The 18,714-nt window shown below is 44.4% G+C and overlaps 1 protein-coding gene across 2 annotated transcripts in view; it reads left to right on the forward strand.

Moving 5' to 3' along the window:
- Positions 1–642: 642 nt before the first annotated feature.
- Positions 643–18,714, forward strand: part of ankrd27 (ankyrin repeat domain 27 (VPS9 domain)) — a 50,539-nt gene continuing 32,467 nt past the window's right edge. For both annotated transcript variants that reach the window (XM_063197652.1, XM_063197654.1), the window contains exons 1-9: positions 643–907; positions 9,394–9,516; positions 11,999–12,109; positions 13,081–13,237; positions 13,890–14,044; positions 15,124–15,183; positions 15,469–15,522; positions 17,130–17,195; positions 17,424–17,500. In XM_063197652.1, the coding sequence (XP_063053722.1) occupies positions 9,415–9,516; positions 11,999–12,109; positions 13,081–13,237; positions 13,890–14,044; positions 15,124–15,183; positions 15,469–15,522; positions 17,130–17,195; positions 17,424–17,500 (782 nt within the window). In that variant the 5' untranslated portion in view covers positions 643–907; positions 9,394–9,414. The remainder of the gene's footprint in view (positions 908–9,393; positions 9,517–11,998; positions 12,110–13,080; positions 13,238–13,889; positions 14,045–15,123; positions 15,184–15,468; positions 15,523–17,129; positions 17,196–17,423; positions 17,501–18,714) is intronic.

Consider the following 18,714-nt stretch of genomic DNA (forward strand, 5'->3'; position numbering starts at 1 on the left):
CTAAAAATGTCTATTTCTGGAAGTTCAAAATAGCGGACATGGAGAAGATTCATCTTTGTGGATGAAAAGTGAAAATGTAATTTTCCCAGATATATAATGAATACTTAGAATACCATGGTGGTGCTAAGTATTTGTGAAAAGGTAACATTTGTGAATGGGCAGCATGAATTCTGGAAATAAATGACTAAACAAATATTACACAGTGCACATTTAAGTATTCATCATTACTAGGAAAATGACATCCACCGGTATGAAAGCGGTGGTCTAGAAAATATAAGTTTACTAGGCAACTTAGTAAATATCAATGGGAAGAACAACATTTGTGAATTGGCAGCATATACATTTAGAAAATGAATGGCTAAAATTACACATTCCACCTTTAATAATTAGTTAAATTCCCTGTCTTACCTGTTAATTAATTGCCTTGTGGTTGCTTTGTTTTTGTTATCCGGTTCCTCCTACTAAACTGGTTTATAAAAGTTGTGACCAAATTTTATAAATGTTTTTTTTTTTTTCCAATGAGATGTGGACTGAAATTGAAAGTCGACTCAAATAAATTGGAAGTTGAATCATTGAAACTGTGTTTGCCTTTCTTTACTGAATTGTTAACAGATTGTTGCCCATTTTGACTCATAACCTTACTTGTGCATCTTATCATTGAAATAGTGTAGAATTCTATTTTCATCGATGTGTTCTGTATCTGCTAAGGCAAGTCGTGATTGGCTAAGTGAAAGACCTTTGCCCGAGCGATCTGGAATGCCATTGGTCAGGAGGAAACACTCGCATGAACGTACACTTCACCATTTTTAAGGCCGGGCGCTGACGTTGATGCACAATAGACTGATGTTTACTCCATTCGGGAAACGTTTAATTTTAGCATGAGACCTCCGTGTCAATAAACTGCCTGGTAAGTCCTTCAGCCATTTGTTTTTGTCAATGCTCACTGGATTAGATGTCCAGATCATGGGTGTTGTTGTTCTGAAGTCAAATCTCGGGCAACGCTAACTGTTTGCCTGAAGTGCTGTGAAAGCCACAGACAAACCCAACTCACGACTTAGGTAACAGAAAGGTTATAACAACTCGGAATGAGTGCCGATTGACAATTCAATGCGTAATGAAGACTGACCAGAGATGTGTCGGTATACGGAATCTTTTGTTGGATGCCATGCAGGCTATTCCCACAGCATCGCAGCTAAAGTCCTGAAGAGCTCTACTCGTAGCCCATTCTGCGGGAGCTAACTAACTACAACAGTTCTTTGCCCGTTTAAAGTCGTAGCTGTATTGTCTTTGGGTAGTTATAGTGAGCAAGAGGTGTCAAATCCACGTAATATTGAACTGGACGCGGCTGTGTGTCAGGAATCTGCTATTCTTGTGCTAGCGCGTGTAAATTCAGTGCCAGTGTGCCACTGGCCTTTTGGATACCACCTGACACTTCGCTTTTACCTGCGTTTGCCCACGTTATACTGGGCTGTGTGTTCAGTTCAAAATGTTTACCAACTATCGTGTGTTACTTTGGCAAGTTCACTTTTGCACATTACTGGCGTAACTTGTGTGCATGCTTGTCAGGCGCGGTTCACCAGCGCTCATCCAGGGTCCTGCCCTACTTTCTGCTGTGGCGTCAGCAAAAAAATGTTTTTAGTGCGAACACAAACATTACGGTAAGACCGACCAGACACAAAAACAGGTGACAAGTTCAGCTCTACTGTTGATGGAGAGCTTCCGGGCTTTAAAACCAGCCAACCGGCCAGACACTGGTGAAATTTGGTCGAAAAGACTAATTTACTACTCACTTTGACCCATTAGTGAGTGTGTTACAGATTAACATATATTAATAGTATTAATACTAAATATATTAGCCATTTTGGCTGGTGATGGAAAATGTTACTTTAGAGCCCTGGAGAGCTTGTATCTTAAAGCAGTAGGCTAGTAATAATAATAATAATAAGAAATGCAATTTGTTCTGTAACTTTTAAGTCTTGTTTATTCAACTACACTGCAGTTGCATCATGGCTGGATTACTCACAAGGGCCTTCGGCAAAGTGCCCAGGGGGCACCACCAACCAGTTTAGGGGCTCAATATGAGACCAGCTTTACTAATCTTTATTGTATAGGGGGCACATGTGAGGTACACTGTTTTTCTTGTGAGTGAATTCTATTGTTTTACTCTTGTTTGTTTTTCTGTGTTGGTGTCATGTGTTTTATGATGCTGCAACCTCCCTGTCTCCAAAGCAAATTTCTCCTTCGTGGAGACTAATAAAGATACCTAACCTACACCTACGGTATACTGCACTTTGGCACCACATTGGCTTAATACAGTCCTGAGTTGCATGGTCTACTGTAGGCCATCACCCTTTCTTATGGCCTGGTCTACCTACCTGCCAGACGTTTCTCCATTAGTGGGCCAGTGGATGTTCCTCGATACAATATTGTATCTTTTCATGTATCTTCTTGAAATGATTTGTGTGCGTCTATGACTTTTGGCTTTGTCCACCCAGACATCTGGGTGTGGGGTGAGTGAGTGTGGTAGTCCTGCTCTTATTGCCATTGAGTGAAAGCCCAACTTGGAAACTCCAACTGTCAGTGTGACACAGCACTCCACAGCACACAAGTGAACACTGCACACAACGAAATTGCATTTATGCCTCACCTGTGCAAGGGGGTAGCCTCCAATGGCGCCCCAAGGGAGCAGTGCAGCGGGGCTGTACTAGAGCATGACACGGGAGTGGATTTTCACTCCCGTCCCATCCCGATCCCAGAAAAAAAATCCTATCCCGTCCCGTCCCGGAGTGGAGTAAAAGAAACAAATCCCATCCCGTCCCGTCCTGAAAAGAATGTCTCCCAATCCTGCCCACTCCCACTCAAAATCAATCCCACTCCCGTTTCATAGGCTTTTTTAATGAAAAAATAAGCAAGCATTCCCGCTCTCATTAATTTTTATTCCCACTCCTGCCCGCTCCCATTCATCTTTAAAATTTTTACTCCCATCCCGTGGGCATCCTGCGGGCAGGACACGCGGGACCCACGGGAATTCCTGAAAAATGTCATCCTCTAGGCGGTACCATGCTCAGGGTACCTCAGTCATGGAGGAGGATGGGGGAGAGCACTGGTTAATTACTCCCCCCACCAACCTGGCGGCTCGGAAGTCGAACTGGCAACCTTTGGGCTACAAGTCTGAGGCCCTAACCGCTTACCCATGACTGCCCATTGCCCACTGACATTGTGGTAGTATCAACAGCTAGACCACCTTCTTAGTTCGACCACTTTGTCTTGAAATTCAGGCAGAGCCTCAACAATCTCTCAAAGATTGAATTAGAAATATTAAATCATGACAAGTTAACTCCCACCCACTCCATCCTTGTTTTGATCTACTTCCTTCTTGCAAAAGGTTCAGAGTGCCTTTGGCCAGGAAAGCTAACTACAAAAAAAATAATGTATCCCCATAGCTATACACACACAGAACACTCATTCCTCAACTGACACACACACACACAGGCCTTCAATCAAAAGACAACTTTCTAATATGGCTACATATTACATACTATAAAGCTTTTTGAATCTTGACTTGAAAATGGTGTATTAATCTTGAATAAACTCGTGCAATCAGAGATGGCCTGTCCCCATGGCAAACACTGTGGTGCACAACTTTTTAAGCTTACATCTTATGGCATGGTGTGCGCATGTGCCCAAGAGTGTGAATGACTTGTTTGCGGTGGAAGAAAAAAAACACACACACACACACACACACACCACGGACGGCCAAATGAACAGAAAGACAGGGTCATTATTAGGGTGCATCAAAAAACGCTTTTTTCAGCCTATTGATCTGTCTGGGTGATAAAAGTGTTCCACTGCATGTACAAATAACACATGCAAAATATTTTTGCAATCCATGGTGGTTTACAGGTCCAACGGAATATGAGCTGATATGAAGGAACTGTGGATTAACTGCGTCAGTCTTTGCCAATTCAACGAAACCCTCCCACCTAATAACTTGGACTGTTTTTGTGATTTTGTTGAAATATTTTAACCTAAATATTTAAATGAAATAAAACCACTTTGACATATGTAAAATAACAGATTCCTAATTAACTATAATCATCAGTACCCCCCAAAATAATAGATATAAGTACTTCCGAGAAACTGGGAAATTCACACACTGACACTATGTCTACCGGTTATGTATGGTGCTTAAATGAATGTACAGATTTGTGTAGAACTTTTAACTGTGTGTGATTTTATTGTTGGACCCCAGGAAGAATAGCTGGGTCTGCGCCCAGCTAATGGGGATCCTAATAAACTAAACTAAACTAAACCGGTAAGTTTAGTAAGGGCCTAGTGAAGGTGGGGTCTGTTGTAAAGGTGGCCACCTTCAATACAGGCCTAAGGTGCTGGGGTTTGTGTTCATAATACGGCCCTTGGAGCAGCGGCGTTAAGTATACCCCTGCAGCCCCCGTGAGGCGGGGGGCCCAAATGGGCCCTTGACTTGAAGAAACGAGCCCCCTCCATATGGTATTAGCCAGGCCCTCTTTTTTCGTTTGGGGGCCCATTCTTGGTAGCTTGCAGGGGGGCCTGAAGTGCTTGCGTTACGTAAGTGCCTTGGAAAACATATGAAGTGGCCCCTGGATACAGTAGTACTTTATCTTTCATAAGTTTAATGTTTTAAGTCTCTTCATGTTCTGATTTTGCAATAGGCCTAATCATCATTGGAAGGTTTTAAAGTTTTGATATGAAATATGATAACAAATGGCTTGTAGTACATTATTTTAGTAAACAAAGGTTAGAAATTGAATTCGCAGTACGAAATGTGTATTACTTCCTGGAGGTGTTTGTTGTCAAGATGGTCACCTTAACTGTGAAGTGATGGGGGAAACCCTGCTCTCTCTCTCTTTCTCTCTCTCTCTCTCTCTCTCTCTCTCTCCATCACGAGTGAGAAGTTTTTCTCTCTCTCCATCACGAGTGAGAAGTTCCCCTCTCCCCCAGTGGGCCCAGTCCGGTCTGCTGGAACAGAGATCAGATCACATGGTTGCATTCTTCAGGGTTTCAGGCCAGCATGCATCCCCTGAGCTCAGCTTATGAGAGATGAAGAGTCCCGGGACTGGAAAAGGGGTGGAGATGGGGTGGGGTGGGGTGGGGTGGGGTGGGGGGTGCCATCTTCCCCCACAGCCTCACTTACTTCCCTCCTCAGTAGCTTCGTAAGTAACAGGGACGACTCTCCTCTCGCCTGGTCTACGTTCCTCTATCCATCTCTCTGCTGCCGTCTGTTCATCCATCTATTCGTCCCCATGCTGAGCTGAGCTGAAGATACCAACCAGCCCCGCACGCACACTGATCCACAGCTGCCTGCCTGACCGGCAAAGATGAAGCTGTCCTCCCTCTTGAGCAAGCTGGGCGTCGTGAAGATGCGGCTGCTGAGCATAGTGCAGGCCTTCTTTAACCATTTTACTGACGTGAGTGACTGACGACCCACCGTGACCTGTGACCTATGACCTCTTCCTGTGGATGGACTTTGGGGTGTGATTTGGATTAGGGGGTCAGAGCAGGGTGTAGGGGTGGGGAGAGAGCCCCCCTTTTTGAGATGTGCTTGATCTACTGGGGACCTGCATCTCCAGGGCTCAGCGTAGAAAGCTTGGATTCTGATTGGTTGGTTGGCACATTCTGGAATTTGAATATGGAATGATGTTCTTGTTTTCTCATGGTTGAATGCCGGTTGACATTGTTTTTAGGATAATTGCCAGTGTCTGGTTAAATTCATGCCAGTATGTTAGATACAATGTAGAGGACCATTATTTTTTATTCGTTTTGATGTTGGTTTTATTTGTCATGCTAGAATGGTCAGATTACTTGTGGTGATTTAAGGACAGAGGAGTCTCTGATGTTCAACTCTTTTGAGGAGTAGCACCCTTTGCACCTTCACCCAAACAATGACTTCCTTGATGTTCAGTTGCTTCCAGTGTGTACAACAGTAGCATCTCTGTAGGTGGAAAGCCTTAAATGAGCACTGTTTAGGATGGTGATCACCAGAGTCGGTATTGCAACTATGCTGCTCATCGAAACTGTGCTGCCTGTTGCCAAATTTCATCTTTTCAATGAATATTTACTGAATCATAAACTACTAATATTTACTAGTATGACCAAAGTTTGCAGATAAAAAGTCTATGGAAATTGACATGGAGTATCCACCTTTTCATGTATGAAAAGTGCAATTTTCCCAGTCATAATGAAGACTTAGAATTCGATGCTGGTGGAGTGAAGTATTCGTGAAAAGGTAACACTTGTGAATGGGCAGCATGAATTCTGGAGAAAAACTGTTAAAAATATTACACAGTGTACCTTTAACACAGTTGAGAGAAGTGAGTCTATCAGTTTTAAATAGGGCACCTTGTTGTGGCTTCTCACCATTTCAGCTACAGGAAACCTCATGACGCATTGCCAAAAGTCATGTTTCAATCATAGTCGAGGGCTTTGTTCCCCTACTGTCTCTTCTCGTACATCGCATTGACGACTAACTGTTTTGTATGATTTGAGAGTTCCTCATATAACCTGTCCAAACAATGCTGTTTGTCTTCTTTAATCTACACAAAGCTCGACTAGTTGGCCATTTGAATTTCTTAATGGCAGTTAGCTGATTGATCATCTTGCAAGGAATGTATAGAGGTCAGAATCCTAGTAGGAGAGATGGGAAAGGTTGGTGATTGGGGGTATTAGGGAGGACATTGTTGTTAGGTATAGGATATAAGCCAGTGTTCCTCAACATTTTTCAGGCCAAGGACCACTTTGCCTCCCCAAACATGTTCAGGGACCACCTGTCAGCTGAATCAACAGTTGACGGGGGCTGATTTGACACTGCCGATTTCGATGCAGATCACCTACTTTTAATTCACATTACAAGCCTGTCTTGTTGTGGTGGAAGTATGACAACTATGCATGGCTTTGAAATAATGTCACAAATAAAGCTTACTGCTAGCTTGTCTTAGAAAAGTAGAAATCCCCCCGCGGACCACCTGAGCTCTGTTGCGGACCACCAGTGGTCCCCGGACCACACTTTGAGAATCACTGATATAATCAGAACATCAAGGATCTATAGGTTTGGCGTGAATTGGGCAGGCCCACCCTAGACACATGATTAATTCTCTTAGTTTGTTTCTTGCACCTGCCTGTGCGTCTTTAAGTGCACTGTCTCTGTGCCTCGCTCATGTTGTGACTGTGCGGAAGAGGCTTTGCTGGTGTTATGGGCGGGGCGTCAGCATGACGGTTAGGTGATTGTGATCTGTTTTAAAAAAAAAAAATGCTGTTGCTTCTGAAGAGAGCTGCTGTATTTTTTCTTCCCTTCAAGACCTTTACTTTTAATGGCATCTCCATAGTTCTCCTGGTCATTCTAGAGCTCTGGTTCTCAATGCTCCCCACTAGTATGAACGAATAAAACGGACTAATGCCCCCCAATGGCAACTTAGCTCCGCCTCCTCTCTCTCCTCCTCTGCCACTGCCTCCTCCTCCTCTGCCACCGCCTCCTCTCTCTCCTCCCCTGCCACCGCCTCGTCCTCGCTGTATCCTTCTTGCTGCCCCTTGGGGGGGGCTATCATTCACCTCCCTCATGACCCCCTCAGGTCATACCATGCTTTTGTGCAACTCGAATACTTGTGCTCACGGCTCTTGTATTGAAGTCCCGACTTGTGTTCTGCATCTGTGTGCCCTTCAAACATTCACGGCATTGTCATTGACTGAAAAGTGACCTGCTGTTGACTCAGAATCTCATCTTTTTGGACTCAGTGTTGTCTTGGAGCCGAGCGTTGTTGGACTGTCCCTTGACTTGGTCTTGACCAGTCCTTTCCTTGAACTAGTGTTTGGCTCTGTGAAGGTGCTCTTGGGTCAAAGACGTCTTTGTCCTTCAGTGTTACGGACACCTTCCGCCGACTGTAACTGCAAAAAAACCATGATTTTTAAATTGTTTCAAGTGAATGGATGACAGCCGAGGCTTTCATGAATTCGCTGTAGCAATAAATAAATAAAAAGAGTCATGTTTTTTACAGTTACAGTCAGTAGAAGGCATCCGTTACACTGAATGACAACGCCATTTTGCACGTCTTTGACCCTCTTCTTGACTACAGCCCTACTGATGCTGCTGCTACTTCTGCAGCTGTTTATTCCTATTGCTGGGGTTGTTGTTGCTGGCTACTGTACTATGCGATGGGCCTGCTGTGCTGCTGTGTCTTAATGGCATTACAGAGGGGGGTGGGAGTGAGGTGGGGTGGCGGGTGGTCGATAACAAGCTCAGCTGAGCAGCATCTGGCTACAGGGCCAGCCTCCAGACCCACCACACAGGGCCACAGCAGCCTAGTGGGCTGACTGACGGGGCTGGAGAAAACAACATGGCTGTTGTTTCATGGAATACCAGTGTGTGCATGTGAGGGAGAGAGAGAGAGAGGGAGGACGTGTGTGTCTTTGTGTGTGTGTGTGTCTTTGTGTGTGTGTGTGTGTGTGTGTGTGTGTGTGTGTGTGTGTGTGTGTGTGTGTGTGTGTGTGTGTGTGTGTGCGTGTGTGCGTGCGTGCGTGCGTGCGTGCGTGCGTGCGTGCGTGCGTGCGTGCGTGCGTGCGTGCGTGCGTGCGTGCGTGCGTGCGTGCGTGCGTGCGTGCGTGCGTGCGTGCGTGCGTGCGTGCGTGCGTGCGTGCGTGCGTGCGTGCGTGCGTGCGTGCGTGCGTGCGTGCGTGCGTGCGTGCGTGTATGGACTAGCATGCTTTAATGTGCACAGTGCTCGAGAAGCGGGAGATGAGCGTTTCAGACCTTGTTTACTGCTTATGATGACATCGAGGTCAGGCTTGGCCACTGGCCACCTCTCTCTGGCTCACACACACACACACACACACACACACACACACACACACACACACACACACACACACACACACACACACACTACGCTGTGCAGCACTCCTGTTTACTGCATGGGTGATGGCGTTTGTTGACGTTTCTCATATTCCATGCTTTGAGCTGTGAGTCTGTCTGTCTTGGTGTTCATTGCTGGTTTGACTTTGTGTTGTTTGACATTTGTATGCTTTGAGTGACTGAAAGCCATATAATAGAAAATGAGTCAGAGATAAGGTGCTGTTGGCAAAAGTTGTGTCGGGCGGCAACTTCGCTTTTGACATTTAGCACTTGAACAAATATGAGCACGTATCTTGCACAGTAATCGGGTCTGTGGCATTCCTAAATGTCTGGTAATCTCCCTAATCTGCTGATCGGCTCTATTGCTCTCTTCTCTCATTCGCTCATTTTCTAGCTCATGCTCTCTTTTCCCTCTCTGACTTCATACCAACTACTCTGTCCTTCTCTCTCTCTCTCTCTCTCTCTCTATCTATCTATCTCTCTCTCTCTCTCTCTCTCTCTCCCTCTCTCAGGACGTTGTGTGTGGGTTCCCTATGGCTGTGTATGATGAGAACCTGTTGAGGAACCCTTTCTACCAGGCGCTGGAGAAGCAGAGGCCGGACCTGTGCAGCCGCGTGGCTGAGGTGCACGGCATTGTGAGTGGCCACCACACTTTTGTTTTTATGTACTCAGTCTCTACTCTGTGTCCCGCTTAACAAGGTGGCAAAGCTCTTTCTCTCTTAACCTACCGTTTGTCTTTCATATACTCACTCTCTCCCCACATAGCTCGCACACATTCTGACTACATTTGTATCTCTTAATCATGCACACCCTTTGTCAGAGTCTAGTTTTTACTTATTGATATACTATCTGAAGTGATTCCCAACCTTTTTCTTCAGGGACCCATATTTTCACCATTGTAAGCTTTGGTGACCCAATCGCACGAGCGTCCGCACAAGAGGGAGTCACATGATACTCTGTTTCCTGCGAAAAATCATTAGTTATCATTTTATTGTCTTCAGTAAAATATAATAACTGTTTAATGTATCGCTTACATTTTGTTACTTCTATGCATATATTTATTCAACATGGGCTATGGTATTAAAATTAAACCCCTTAAAATCAGGAGGGCTTCGCGACCCACTGTGGATCTTTGGTGACCCATAGGTTGGGTCCTGACCCATAGGTTGGGAACCACTGCACTACTGTAAATGAAATCATCATCATCATCATCAACGTTTTATTCCAGACTTTTGACAATTTCCAAAAATAACAACACAGTACATAAACAATACATAAAGGCAGTTGGCCAAAAATGAGGCCATACAAAGCAAGAATGTTGGAGAGTGGAGATGCTCCAGGGAACCAAGGAGGGAAGACTACAGCTGAAAAACATACAACAACAAGTCAGAGAGTGAAAATGAAGATTTTATAAAAGTAGAGTATCAGTATAATTTATTAATCCTGAGGGAATTTAAGGTGTCCAGTAGCATACATGCATGAATGCAGAAGAAGACACAAAGACATTGCACATATATTCACCAACCATACATACAGTATAAGGAGGGCAGTGGGCCAATGGGAACCCAGCCAGTAAACCCATCCATGCAGCCCCCTGAGTCCCCATTGTGTCTCCATGTGACTGTGTGGGTGCTGCCCCGAGTGCTATGAAAGAGCAGCCCTGTATGAGGCTGCTGTGTCTCACTCACGGCCCTTTAGTCACACGTTGCCCTTCCGGCCCACTCACTCACTCATTCATTACATTACATTACATTACATTTCATTTGGCAGACGCTTTATAACCAAAGCGACTTTCAAAAGAGGACATAATCAAGCCAACATTACAAGCAAATACAAAGTGCACAGGAAATATACAGAACAACAAGTGCAGTTGCAAAGAGGGGTTGGGATTTTTTTATTATTATTAATAAAGAGTACACACACAGCACACACACAAACACATGCACACACGCGCGCACACACACACACTCAAACTAAACTAAACTAAACTAAACAAAAAATCATGTCATTCACACAGCTCACACCAGTCATTGGTTCAAACGCGCTCATGGAGATCACAGAGAAGAAGAATGCATACAGTATTTGTTTCAAGCCACTGCACTGTAACAGCTGTGCCAAGCTGCCAGTAGTGCTGATTTTGAGGGCATGGGGACGAATTGACTGTAGTCATTATAAACGAGTTTATTGGGGGGGATTCAGACTTAAAATTTTGCTAATTCAAGTGATGTGAAGAGAAACTGATAGACATGTGTAGTGATTTTTTTATGTGTTGTGTGAAGTGCTTGTGTCTAGCCAGACAGTTTGCTGAAACTAATTCGGTTGAGAAGATTTGCAGATACTGAATCCAAAACATAACTGTACTTATGCAGATAAATGACTGAAGTGGACTTTTTCAGTGACGCAAAAGGAGGTTCCATTAACAACATTATGCCAAAGATGATGCAAAAATCCATATGGAAATCATGCAAAATCAGGATGTTTTTCCACCCCTTATTTCTTAGTTAAATTACCAGAATGCTGCGCATTGATGGGACACAATGTTTCCTTGTGGAACGTGGTGGGTGATAAAAGGTGGTGATGAAATGTTTCCATTTGAATGCCGTTCCACAGAAACATGACTGGTCTAATGATCACACCTGGCCCTTCAGAGGTGATTAGCCCTAGTAAAGCCTCTCAAATGGCATTGTAGTGATTATTATGGGCTCTCTTATTTAGCCAGTTCAGCATAGATGCCTCTTTTCCACTGCCGGTTTTCTGGTAGTCCTACAGCTCTACACAACACGACTCGGCCGCCGCTTTTTGCTTTTCAATTAGGCACGACACAGCTCAATCGAAGATCAAAAAGTGGCGGCCGAGTCGCACTGTGTCGAGCTGTAGATCTACCAGAAAACCGGCAGTGGAAACGAGGCATTAGAGAGTGCATAACTGAGTTGGCCTGCTAACATTGACATTTTTTTGTAGTCCTCAGAGTTGGGCTATATATGCTCGTGTGCCTTGTCAGTGAAGTGCATAAGCCTGTCAGGAAGGAAGGAAGGATGGATTGACGTGGTGCTGGGGAGGAAGAACGATGTATAATAAATGTGTTCTCTGTTTTTCACGGTTTGCTGTGCTGGCTAGATCCTGGTGCCTTGTCAGGGGAGTCTGCCAGCGAGCGCCTACACAGCGGCCCAGTTTGAGAAGTATGTTCTCCTGCCCTCAGAGCAAGGCTACCAGACCGCAGATGGCAAGGTAAGGCCAATCCACTATTTTTTGAAAAAAGGTTTGCACACTCCTTTGGATTTTTTCTTCTTTATTGCCAATGAATGAATGAATAAAAAGAAGAAAAAATAACTTAAAGAAGAAAAATCCAAAGAAGTGTGCGAACCTTTTTTAAAAAAATACGTAATCTTTTTGTTCAGCACCAGGGATTGTGCACAAGTAACTCTCTACAAGGCCAATCCACTCTCATCTCCAAATATTCTAGAGTGCTGTGCTCTAGAATCTTTGGTTCAAAAAACATTCTTTATGAGCCACTGAAACTATTTTGAAAACTAACTATAAACTATATTTACCTCACACCTGGGGAAAAAAAACATACTGTGTTGCATTCGCTCCTGATATACCTGTTGAAGACTCTCATACATTAAGGTGTTGTAATAACATGAGTTTGGTTGTGATCAACTGGATCAGTGTACTGTAAGTTATAAGCCAACCTGCTCTCCATTTGAAAGTGTATGTATGTTGTAACATGCAGTACAACCACATTGCCAATAGGCTGCCAGGTTTGAATTGGTCCTGGGTCATTTCCCAACTCTACCCGGTCAGTCTCGCTCTCCCAACTGTTTTCTGCCCTCTCTCTACTGTCCTATCTAATAAAGTCACAAACGGCTCATAATATGGAAAGAAAGAAAGACAAAGGCCCTTTCCCACTGCCGGTTTTCTGGTAGGCCTACAGCTCGACAAAGTGCCGCTTTTGGAATAAGCACGACAGAGCTCCATCGTAAAGCAAAAAGTGGCGGCCGAGTCACGCTGTGTCGAGCTGTAGGCTTAGTTTAGTTTAGTTTATTAGGATCCCCATTAGCTGGGCGCAAATCACACCCCAGGATAAGGGGTGTCGAGCTGTGTGTCGAGCTGTAGGCCTACCAGAAAACTGGCAGTGGAAAAGGGGCAATAGTGAACTGCATCACTTTACCTCTGCTCTCTCTCTCCTCCTTCCTCAGGATGTGTCGATACAGGACAACCAGGTGCGGCTGGGAGCTGGCTTCCCGTGCCCTGGCTCGGTGCCCATTTTGTTTGAGGAGACCTTCTACAATGAGAAGGAGCAGGCCTACAGCCTCCTCTGCGTAGCCCGGCCCCTGGAGGCACAGCACAACTCAGGTACAACTTAACCCATTGAGGCCTGATGTTGCGTTGCGCAACATTGGCCCTGGCGCCTGGAGCTGCATTACGCAACATTCAGGCTCATGAGCTTTGAGACAACTTTATTAAAAGTCTATGTTGGTTTGAGATGAGTTAACACATTCTAATTAAAGATGAGGGTCTTAGCGTTCAAATGCAACTTCAGAAGTTGAGATATTTAGGTTTTTATAGGCTGAGGGCAGCTTTTCTTAAAAAGGGCTCAGGCATTCAGCACCCTTTTTGCAGGTGCCTTTGGCGTCAATGGGTTAAACTTGGCCCACTGATCTCTGAAGACTCGCATTCAACTAGATCTCCTTAGTGAAAAAAAAAAAAGGAAAAGAGATTCGTTTTAGACAACTGGACTTGTAGCGTGAAAAAGTTCGCCAACTCAACTGGCGAGAGACCCAGGTGAAATGGGCATGACGAAGTATGTGTGAAGATGAGTGTGAAAAGTGGGAATATTTCAGTGACCTTCGGATTAAAGAAGATGAATATACCTTCATTTTTAATTAAGCATTTTATCTCTTAAATTTTAATTTTAATTCAAATTAAATGTCTGTCTGTCTGTCTGTCTGTCTGTCTGTCTGTCTGTCTGTCTGTCTGTCTGTCTGTCTGTCTGTGTTTCTCTCAGTGGAGACGGCTGTTGTGTCGACGCAGTACTGTTTTAAGAATGTGGACGATGTTAAGTTGTTCCTGGGCCGCCACACCGAGCGGCTGGACAAGATCATTGTCAACTTCAACAACGGCTTCAAGGAGCAGGAGAGGAAGGGACTCCGCTACCAGATAGTGAGACAACACTTCTAGTCCTCTCTGTCTCGTAGTCTTCACAGGAATAGTATACTGCCCTACAATTTCAGAACGCAGTATAATCCGAAATGGCAAACTGAGAAAAAAGGCTTTAAAGTTTCCTTTCTGGCCACGCAACTGTGTTGGAGGTTAAGTGGTGATGACACTTCCATAAAATGCTTTTTTATGGTGGAAATTTATGCACACAAGAAAAAAAGAAAAAACACAACATTCTCATTACTTTTTAGCTGAAAAATCATTATACTGTGTTCTGTTGTGGTATTACTGTCTACACCAAAACCACGGTGTCAATGAAGAAGTGCAGTATATTGTGCAATATACTGCGTTCTTGGCTAGTACGACGTAACCTCCAACCAAAAAGCGCAGTATACTCGTTTTTTATCGTTTTTTTCTGAAACGGAACCAAGTTGGACCACATTTTTTTAACACAAGAAAAATAAGGTATTTTAAAGCCAATTTCTGGTCTAAACCCATTTTTGACCATTTTCAAGATACTGTGTTCTGAAATTGTAGGCAGTATACCCCCTGCAGAGGGAGATTCTGCTGCACTGTAAAACATTGATAACCTGGTTCTCACACGATGGTTGTTACCAACCATCTGGAACATTGTCAATCGCTTAGCTCTAGAAAGGCGTGGGTGTGTTCAAAACAGCTCCAACCTGATTGTAGAATTCACATGGCTTTTTTAGAATCACATACTACTTTAACCGCTAGGCTCGTTCGTGACGACGCAGTAAGTTCTTACTGCTTCGTCACAAACAAGCCTACTGACTTGTATACACCCTTCCCTGAGATCCTGCCCCACGATTCTGATTGGACAGACTGTGAAATATCTGATTCTGTTCGGGCTCGTCTAAGTTTTCCAGACTGCAACAAAGTAACACCAAAATCTACAACATGAAGCCTCTCCAGTGCCCAATGTGCAACAAATGATGGAGGTTGTTTTGGTGAAATGATTTGTGTACGAGTTCAGTATTCATTTCCAATTCAAATGTCTCCTAACACTGCTTGCCACTTCTTGGCCTGATAACCATGACAACCTCTCTCTGTACCTCCAGGATTCGGTCAACGCCCTTTACACAAAATGCCTTCAGAATTTGTTGAGGGATACTCGTCTGGTAAGTGAACCGTTGCTCATTATGAAAAAGAAATGTGTTGTTATGAAATTGTGATTAAGAATTTATTAGCATCATTACTTTTGTAATAATTATAGTTTGTTATTAGTTCACATTGCTGCACTATGATCATTTTAAACAAATTCATGAATTTACTGCCAAGTAATTATTTGTCCGGTGACCCCGAAAATAAATAACGAACAGTCCCTAATTTACTACCAAGTAATTATTTGTCTGTCTTGTATTGAGAGCCTTTGTAACCGAGCCGGCCCGCTGTCTGCCTTTCAGAAAGTGCTGGCCAAGCAGGTGCTGCAGATGACGCTCCTGAAGCAGTCAGTGGAGGTGAGCACTGCACACTGCAACACCACTCAGCAGGGAAGCCCACAGGGGGAGGGGACTAAGGGGTCACTTGTCCCGGGCCCAGGGAGAGAGGGGGCCCAGAATTGGATCCTCATTACATTTTATTGATTGGGTTTGGGGCCCTTTCAGATGTTTTTTTTTCCCAGGCCCGGCCAAAGATGTCAGCGGCCCTGCTACTCAGATTGCGTTGCAATATGTGACCTTGCCTCCTCCACTTGTGCTTGTCTCCTCGTCCCGCCTCCTGGCCCCTCCTCCGTGGAGAAAACAATGAAGTTTCCCACTTTGAGGGACTGTTTTTCATTCACCATCCCAATTGCAAATGAGAAAAAGACTCTACAATTGTGCTTTTGCAAGATATTGAAATATAATACTGTTGTCAGTGATGTCATCATGACATATTACTTCCTGGTACGAGGAGAGAAGCAAGTGGAGGAGGCAAGGACGCATATTGGAACACACGCTCAGTGTGGCATTCACAACTTCTTTACTACTCAATACTGTTCTGTTACACTGGCACAACTGAGTTTGTGCAACAATCAGTTAAGCCTTCTGCTGTATGTGCGGGCTGCACAGACTCTGTGTTAACGCCCGTCTATTTGTGTGATACAGCATCTGGATAACGCCTCTATTTTTATCACATTTCGTATATGCTGCATGGCCTTAGACTCCTGGAGCAACATAGAAGCTGCATTACAGCTCTACAGATGTGTTTTTTGTTAAAAAAAAAAAATATATATATATATATATTGGGTATGTTCAAGCTCAATGAACACATTCTAATGCATTATAATACTCCTGGCTTTTAAATGCAACTTATTTCATGTTTTTATGAGCATCGGCGACTGAGATATTTAGGTTTTTATAGGCCAAGAGCACCTTTTCCAAAAGCTTATGCTTAGGCATTCAGCAGAATTTTTGTGCAGGTGCCTTAGACTTTAGTAGCTTAAGAACCCTCTATGACTATTACACAGTAGTGGGATAACTCCTCCAATGCTGGTTTACAAGCCCTTTACGTGTGATGCAGTAGCATAATAGCCCATTGTATTATCTCTATACTGTAAATGTTACACATTAGCCATTAGCCTGATAACCCCTCCTCTGTGTGGGGCGCTACCTCTTGTTAGCAAGCCAGTGAATGTGTGTGTAACCCAGTAGCCTGCTGACCTGTGGCCTGGAAAGCTTCAAAGGGCTGTAAAACAAATGCCTTGGAGGCCAACGTATGACTGTAAACCCGACCAAGAGGCCTACGCATGACTGTAAACCTGGTAAAAAAAAAAAGCTGATCATAGGGGTGTCATGCCCCCTCGTTACGCAGTCACATGGAGTGGTGTGGAGCTGGATATTAATATGGCCTCTTCCTCCCCCACCCTCCTCTTCCTCATTTTCCTCCTCCTCCTCTTCTTTTTCTTCTTCCTCCTCCTCTTCCGTCTCCTCTTCCACTTCTCCACTTACTTATTTTCTCCTTTTTCCTTTCCTTTCCTCTCATCTTCATCATCATCCTCTTCCTCACCCCTCTTCCTCCTCTTCTTCACCTACTCCATCTCCTCTTCCTCATGCTCCTCCTCAACCTGCATCTTCTTCCTTCACAGATGTATGTTCATCATGGTATCCATGAGTTTATCTTTAATTACGTGGGAAGTCTGGAAGCAAGTCAGGTACTGACATTCACATATCCTCCTCTTTATACATTTTCTTAACATTTAACTTTGTAATTTTAAGTTAAATAATTTTAACTGAAGATGAATAGATGCTGCTGTTGAGCCCCCCTGTATGGGTAATGTTAAACTGCCTGCCAAGTTGCAGTACCTCTCAGCAGTGTATAACTGGACCTGCCATTGCTGGCCTGGTTTGTCAATCTTTTGTGTTTATGTGTGTTGCAACAGGATGCGGCTTTCAATAAGACCACGCGTGGCCTGCAGGACGTGCAGCAGAAGGACCTTGGGATTAAGTCAGAGTTTAGGTGGGTGGCATGAAAAAGCACAAAACAAAGGTTACGTATGTGATCACGGTTCTATGAGTTTCGGATGGCCGGCAGGTCATCACATGCTTGCATGCATGTCGAGTCTGAATATCAACAAAGTCACATGGTGACCCCAGCATGGCGTGCACCCATGCCCTGGCATTTAATGCACGCACGCACTGGAAGTTAGCAGGTGGCTGGCGAAACCCAGCAGGCTGTGAGGCAGGAGGTCGTGTCTGGGGAGGTTGGCGCACAGCAGTGAGAGGTCTCCGAGCTTGAGTGGGGATCCCATGAAGGCCATCAAATGATCAAATTGTTGCCTGGCCTGGTCTGTGTGACCTGTACTCTGCCTTGCAGCGCGTCCTGGACGGCTGGTCCAAAGAGGTGTCTGCCGGGTCGCTTCTATCCAAACAGACTTAAAAAAAAGGAAGACGCACAACAGGCTACAGATGTGTGGGAGAATGCAGAGTAAGCAAAGGGCGTAGCGGAGCTCCGGACCTCAGTGGTGTCAAAGTGCAGGAATACTCACTTCCTTTTTCTTGTCTAGTCCTGAGTCTGTGACTCTTTTTCAAAATGAAGAATGCGCCCCTTGGTGTGCAACAGCCTTGAAGTCATACAGAACACTTGCTAGACGAGGCGCAAAGCCTCCCAAGCATTTCAAAACGTTAAAGAATGGAGCAGGCTTGGAAACGTGGACGACTTGAACTTATTTCCAAATGATTTGTAGTGTGAACACAGTTTGGCAGTATGTCTGTTGTTAAAAAGTACAACAGAACTATGAGAATACTGATATCAATTCATAACAGTAGTACACAAATTTTCCGTAGTCAAAAGTTCTTAACATCTCGGAAACAAAGACATACCATGCATAGTATTTTCAAACATGCATGGCTTTCCCATACCCGCAATAAATTGTGTGCCTATTGTGAGTGTGGAAACATGAAGGACTATGGGTATTTAGAAACTGCCAGGATGCAGTAAGTCAGTGCAACCTTGAACATTCTATGAATAATAAGGGGTGTGGTGGGACTTGGTAGAATTCTGATGCACCCTTCTCTTTGGAACCGTAGTCGCGGTGACGCGGAATTCTCTAAAAATGGGCATTACTCATACTACCAAGACCAGCACACTTCTCTTTGAGAAACCATGGCGATGTCTGCCGATGTCCATCTGTGTGCGCGTGTCTCAAAAATATCTCCCTGTCGGAATTATTT

The sequence above is a fragment of the Engraulis encrasicolus genome, chromosome 4 (assembly GCF_034702125.1).
Source record: "Engraulis encrasicolus isolate BLACKSEA-1 chromosome 4, IST_EnEncr_1.0, whole genome shotgun sequence".
In the NCBI taxonomy this organism is placed as follows: domain Eukaryota; kingdom Metazoa; phylum Chordata; class Actinopteri; order Clupeiformes; family Engraulidae; genus Engraulis; species Engraulis encrasicolus.